Raw genomic sequence first — 6,664 nt, 5'->3', positions numbered from 1 at the left:
GGATTTAAAGAGTGAGGAGTGGGCAGCCCTAAAGGCAGGAATCGAGATTCCGGAATCCTGAAACCGGAATCCGGAAACCAGAATTATCCACAAATCGCCAGAACTACAACAACTTACCCACTCCTTGTACGCTCTGCTATATTTCCCCCACTCTAGCATTTAACTCTGAGGAAATGTAAACTGTAAAAAGGATCTGACCTTGTCATTCTGGATATAAAGGCTTGAACGTGGTGATGGCATCATCAAGCTAAGGTAGTCCTCATTACAATAAAGGGAACTTAAAACTTAATTCATTTTCCTTGCTTTTTCACCTGCCTTGGTACAAAAATGCCTCTTTTAAAGGAACAAGGCGCCAGGGAGGATGTGTTGCGTAAGTGATGGAGCGACTGAAGCTGTCGATTATAGGTTGAGAAAGAACATACAGTGAATATGAAAAATTTACATTGTTTATCGAAGATAAGTTCTTTCGAGACGTCCCACTGGCATTGAATAGGCCAGGAAACAAGCAAGTTTTGAAGATTCTGCTTGGTATTTGCTCCAGAATCCACAATCCGAAACATGGAACTAATTTCGACCCCCTTCAGAGACTGGAAAAATGCGGTAGGTAGTCAAAGAGGGACATTAAATAAACATGCAAATTCTGTTATTCACAAAGACGCCCTTACACAGGCGGAGAAATTTTTAGCTATCTGTAATAATGAAAGGCTTTCAATCGCGTCACAGGTTAGCACTGCTTATAATGCGAGTATACAAAGAAATCGCACTATTTTGCTGTCAATTCTCGATGTTATTACCACCTTGGCAGTGCGGGGAATCCCGCTCAGGGGCAACTGGAACTCGCTGCAGCACCGAGATGATGGTAATTTTGACTACTTTATTGAGTGGAAGAGTCGATTTGATTCTATTCTTAGGAATCATCTGGATAGCTCCCCAAGAAATGCGCGTTACCTGTCTCCGCAAATTCAGAATGAACTTATCTCTTGCCTGGGAGATGAAATTCGCGAGAGTGTAGTTAAACAAATAGAAAAGTCAAAGTTCTATAGCGTAATGGCCGATGAGACAACAGACGAGTCAACAAAAACACAACTTTCTATCTGTGTAAGGTATCTTACAGACAACTTTGAGGTTGAAGAAGCTTTTCTTGGTTTTGTTGACCTGCATAAAACAGACGCCGAAACCATTTCCGAAGTTCTTATAGACAATGTACAACAATGGGGTTCGGATTCTAGTAAGTGGCGCGGTCAAGGGTATGATGGCGCCTCTACAATGAGTGGACATGTGTCCGGGGTTCAAGCAAGGATTACCTCAAAACTGCCCAAGGCAAAGTTTTTTGTGCACTGCAGAAGCCATTGCCTTAACTTAACCATTGTTGCTAGCTGCAGTAAAGTTCCCGAAATCCGAAACTTTATGGATACTTTCAAATCCATCACCTTTTTCTTTTCTGCCAGTCCCAAGCGTAAGGGAATCCTATCCGAGAAACTCTCAGAAAGTGCCGGTAATGACTTGCTTGCCGATTCAGGTCTCTCAGCCGGAACGGAGGACGACCAATTTGAAGACGTCATCGCATTGCGAGCGAACAAAAACCGATATCACCTTCCGACATTGAGTGACCAGGTGGCTTTCGAGAGTAGATTTGATCAGCACTCTGTTGAGTAAATTACGAAGCTGGTGGCTGCTATTCAGTCTCAGCGATCAGATGAAAGATTCCATTTTTTGTATTCAAGGGCAACTGCAATCGCTTCTAAAGTCGGTGTTTCACCTACTAAGCCGAGAACGCTTAACAGGCAAGTTAACAGAGCGAATGCGAATGTTGGTGGGGACATAGAAGTGTACTATAAAGTGAACTTCTACTATCCCTTCATTGATCATGTGATCCAGTTTCCTTATCCCCTCGAAGTTGCACTTGTTAGATGAAACTGTTGTAGCAAAAATAGAACAAAGTTTAGGAGACGAACTCCCTAACAACGCCGAATTTGGTCAAGAGGTAAGGAAATTGACTACTTTATTAATGTCTTTGAGTAGGCAATTCCAGAATTAAGATTCATTTATATTTATTAAAGGAACATTTATTTTTCAACAGGTACTGCGTTGGAAGATGAAGAACAACAACTCAGATGCTAAGAAAATCCAAAGCTTGCAACATGCTGTGATCCACTGCAACGAAAGTTTTTATCCAAACATATCAACCATTTTACAACTTCTTTTAACCCTTCCAGTGGGCTCTTGTTCTTGCGAGCGTTCCTTCAGCTCACTGAGAAGGCTTAAAACCTGGTCCCGCACAAGCATGGCTAATGCGAGGCTAAACGGACCCGCTTTAGCGTACATTCATAAACCAACGGAAATTGACAGCAGTTCAGTTTTAAAGCGATGGGATGCCTCTGGCCACAGACGGATTGTCTTAGCTTTCAGTAAAGAATAGTCGACGGGAACACATCCTCCCTGGCGCCTTGTTCCTTTGAAAGAGGCGTTTTTGTACCAAGGAAGGTGAAAAAGCAAGGAAAATGAATTAAGTTTTAAGTTCCCTTTATTGTAATGAGGACTACCTTAGCTTGATGATGCCATCACCACGTTCAAGTCTTTATACCCAGAATAACAAGGTCAGATCCTTTTTCTCAGAGTTAAATACTTGAGTGTGGGAATTATAGCAGAGCGTACAAGGAGTGGGTAAGTTGTTGTAGTTCTCGCGATTTGTGGATAATTCTGGTTTCCGGATTCCGGTTTCCGGTTTCTGGATTCCGTCCTTTAGGGCTGCCCACTCCTCACTCTTTAAATCCAGCGGTATTCTTGTACTCATGTAAGAAGTGCACGAATCTCGATGTATATATCACAAATCTTGATGTATATATATCACGAATGATGTAGATATATAAGACACGGACGTTAGCAGTCATACTGTGTATGTTATCACGCATCTTGATGTGTTTAAAACTCGATGGAAAGTATCGCGAATCATGATGTATATTTAAGTGGAAACTTGATGTACATCTTGCTAAAGAATCTTGATGTAAATATATCAGATATTCTTGACGTAAGTGTAGCATCGTTCAACATGTACATATGAGTTTGATATGTATATGGCGAATTTTGATGTATGTATCACAGTTTTGATGTACATGTATAAGCACTTGATATATGTATGCCATTCTTATTGTGTAAATAGCGCATCTTAATGCTTTGCCCCTTTTTAACCAGCATAGCTTGCAGTGTGTAGCATGATTGCCCAGTGAGTTGGAGGCCATTTAAGCTTAGAGTAGACTTTGATTTTGGCATGCATCTTTGAGTGGTCTTTCTAGAGTTCTGGCTAAACATTGCAACATCAATTTGGCACAGACAAATCAGACCATCTAGTGCCTGCATTTAACTGCCTGCTCTCCTCAGGTGCTTTTCAGGGCGAATGAAATAATAAACAAATACAACACTTGTTTAAGAATCCCAGCTGGCAGGAGACATACCAGTTGGCTATTTACAAGGGCAGTTTCAAAACTAAACAGAGACCACCCAAAACAACTTTAGCTAGTGGTTAGAGCTCGACTGAAGCCAGATTGTAAGTCCAGCCCTCCAACTCTCCCCTTGGAACAACCACTCTGCCCCTTACCAAAGTAAAAGTATGGGTTTGATATGGCAAATTATGGCCCATATATGGGTAAGATATGGGATGGTTAGAACATCATATGGGATTGATAATTGGTGCCCATGAGTTTTGTGAAATTTCAAGCTATGGGAAGTATATGGGATTGAAAGCCTAAGAAAAGATTTGTATGGTAAAACTATGGGAACAAGTTGCCCATAGATATTCCGTAGCAATGGCTCATCTGCTTCACTTCATCTGGGGTCATCACATTGTGCGGGGTAACTATGGGAATCAGGTGCCCATATGTATTCCATAGCAGCTGTTAAGCACACCTGCATTAGCTGCTCTATGGAAATGATATGGGATCATTCAGTTACATATGAAAACTATGGGGGTAAGGTGCCCATAGTTAAACCACACCAGCAGGTAATTCACACTTTGCTGTACCTGCTCTATGGAAATGATATGAGATCAATCAGTTACACAGGAAAATTGTGTACTGCAGTCTAAAAGAAGAAAAAATGGCAAAAACAGACAAGTCAGTGATTCAGTAGGATTTCTGAACACTGATATAAAATGGGGTTATTTTTGACAAAATTTGAGGTGTTTGGGTAGCTGAAGAAACACTTAATCAAGTGTTTGATATGCTTTCTCGATTGAATAGAAACTACAGTTTTCAGTTTTCAATGCCACAATCATCGCAGTATGATTTCCTTTGTATAAAACCTGTTGAACTATTAAAATACATTTGAGGAACGCTGAAAGGTGGTAAGCATGAATAAAAAAACTTCAGCACACATATATAACACTGTTAAAAGCAGTTGTTTTAGTTACTATATTTCCTTTCATTTGAAACCTTTACAAGTTTATCCAAAATAGAATTCATTCGATACATGTATCACCACCATTGCCATTGCCTTGCCAAACAAATCACTGTTACACCAATTAATAGTTTACTATCTGTCAATCTTGTTCCAAGTGATTAAGAAAATGAGTTGCGTAATGCACCCCACTGTCTGAAAATGCCATGTAAACATAGACATCGATAATGTTTTCAAGTGGAACAATGACAAACAAATGCCTGTGTGGATGGTGCAAGGCAATGATGTGGCTCACTGCTCTACCAAGCACTTCATGTTGCTTAGAGATGCCTTGACTGGCTCTTGACAGTGGCTTAAACACAGCGCCACAGGAAGTTCTGGAACCATTACCAACAGGTGCTTTGAAGAAAAATTTGGGTATTTAATCAGTGGTTTGATGATTTGTATTCGTCTTTGCATCCAGACAAGCATGGTTTTCTATCCCTTTTGAAAAATGTTCTTTTTAAAGAGATAAACGATACTGAAATACCCATAACATTTTCAAGAAAAATTATTTGAAAAAATCAGTGCTTCGCTATATTCTGTATTTGGGGGTGAAACTTGCCATATATAAAAAAAATTAATTCAATTAAAAGACTGCCGGAAATTTAGCTTTTTCTCAAACCAGAGGTCAGTCCATTTACGCATGCACAGTTGATCTGAGAACAAGCGAGCAAGGACAAGGAAAAACCTTGGATGGAAACAACAGCAGTTCGTGCGGTAATATTTGCTTGTGAGTGGGTTTTCTGGTCAGCTCATGATATGATGTCAGTCACCGGAAGTAACATTTCTCTTCCTTAGCAACATGTAAAAATCTGTCTGTGGGCCCTTAAGCCACTTACAAATTCAGGGTCTGCAAAAAGAAAGAAAAAAAAACATGCATATTCCTTTATTGCTTGTTGCACAAAGTGTTAACGCTCAATCTTGCACGAAATAAAAGTACAAGTAATCATTCCAGCTTGTAAAAGCCTTACTTTTACAAATGTTTCTACACATACATATTAGTTATATCTGGCCCAGTGCCTAGAGTAGAAATTACATCTAGTCTTTTTTATGTTCATTCATGACAAACCTACATTGTATGTGTTGTTCTGCTGCTAACATTGTTGCCATCCAGCTACGATTTGATTAAAAAAAGGCAAACAAATCATGATCCGAATGACCCCCTACTGTGACAGACTGTACAGAAGCCTTGAGGAAGCCCACTGTATGAAGATTCTTGCATGCTCCTAGACCCTGATGTGGTTTTTACTTACATATGTCAATCTACCCCTTCTCTTAACAAAAAAAAAGTGACTATTAAAAGAAGATGTGAAGTTAACTTCAAATAAACTCCTCCAAAAATGTTTGCAGCTGCTTAACAATTAGAGCTTCAATGAAGAATCCATGCATGCTAGCGAGATTTTTACCACATATGTGACAAGTTCCCTTCATTTCAGTTTTTCCACGATTATCCTGTGAGTGAGTACCTTTGCCACAATATGCCTTGCTGTAAGAACAAGAGAAGTGTTTAACAATATTCCCTTTCGCTTGGCTCACAAACTCGAAAAGTTTCTTGACTTCCTTCTTGCAGTTGTTGGGTCTGGGGCAGTGATCGAGCTTCAATCACTGCAAGCAAGTCACGAAATGCTTCTTGTGAAAGTTTATGTTTCATCATAAACGACAATATCAAAACAATGCTCGAAGTGGTTGTTATAGGCGCACCAGAAAATAGCACATCGATCATCCTCTCTTTCACACTACTTTGCAAGAGCTTCAGAGTCTGATCCACCAGTACTCTCGACATCACTGAAAATGTTTGAAGAAGTACCCTCCTTGATAAAACGTGCATACGTACTTTTGCGTTCAGTGAACTGTAATAGCTCGTCGTCACTCGCACTGTCGCATTATAAACTCTCAGCTGTAAACCTTCCACAATCTGTGCTAAGAACTTCGTCCTCGTTGGGGCAGAATTGTTCATCGCTGTTACTGCAAGGTAAAGGTAAACTGGATGCTGTCACTGTCACATCGCAGTCGATCGAGAGGTACTCCGATCAAGACATCATGATCATCTTCGAACTCAAAATCGTGATCACGTCTGTAGCCATGCAGAGAAACGGTTTGAGATCGGTGGATACTGCGGGGACACGTTTTTTCTTTTTGCTGCTGGAAACTTACACGCGTTTGAATGCCGCATGTATCCTTTGTGGCATACGTCCTAACCTGCGATCAGGCTCTAGTTTAGTTTCGCGTG

The 6,664-nt window shown here is 40.4% G+C and overlaps 1 protein-coding gene across 1 annotated transcript; it reads left to right on the top strand.

Annotated features, from left to right (window-relative positions):
• Positions 1–558: 558 nt before the first annotated feature.
• Positions 559–2,419, top strand: LOC138060569 (zinc finger MYM-type protein 1-like). The gene is made up of 3 exons (XM_068906414.1): positions 559–1,652; positions 1,879–1,984; positions 2,081–2,419. Exons 1-3 carry the CDS (start codon positions 559–561, stop codon positions 2,417–2,419), a joined length of 1,539 nt encoding a protein of 512 aa, XP_068762515.1.
• Positions 2,420–6,664: the final 4,245 nt, after the last annotated feature.

Source organism: Montipora capricornis, chromosome 1, assembly GCF_036669925.1.
Source record: "Montipora capricornis isolate CH-2021 chromosome 1, ASM3666992v2, whole genome shotgun sequence".
NCBI classification, from domain to species: domain Eukaryota; kingdom Metazoa; phylum Cnidaria; class Anthozoa; order Scleractinia; family Acroporidae; genus Montipora; species Montipora capricornis.
The sequence above is the reverse complement of the archived record's forward strand: the minus strand, read 5'-3'. Positions and strand labels throughout refer to the sequence as shown.

What these genes read in the sequence shown, in the direction of transcription:
- LOC138060569 (XM_068906414.1), top strand. Translation starts at nt 559, where the DNA reads ATGGAACTAATTTCGACCCCCTTCAGAGACTGGAAAAATGCGGTAGGT. An exon ending in TTTGATCAGCACTCTGTTGA is followed by an intron (nt 1,653 to 1,878) that starts GTAAATTACGAA and finishes CATGTGATCCAG; the next exon opens with TTTCCTTATCCCCTCGAAGT. An exon ending in ACGCCGAATTTGGTCAAGAG is followed by an intron (nt 1,985 to 2,080) that starts GTAAGGAAATTG and finishes ATTTTTCAACAG; the next exon opens with GTACTGCGTTGGAAGATGAA.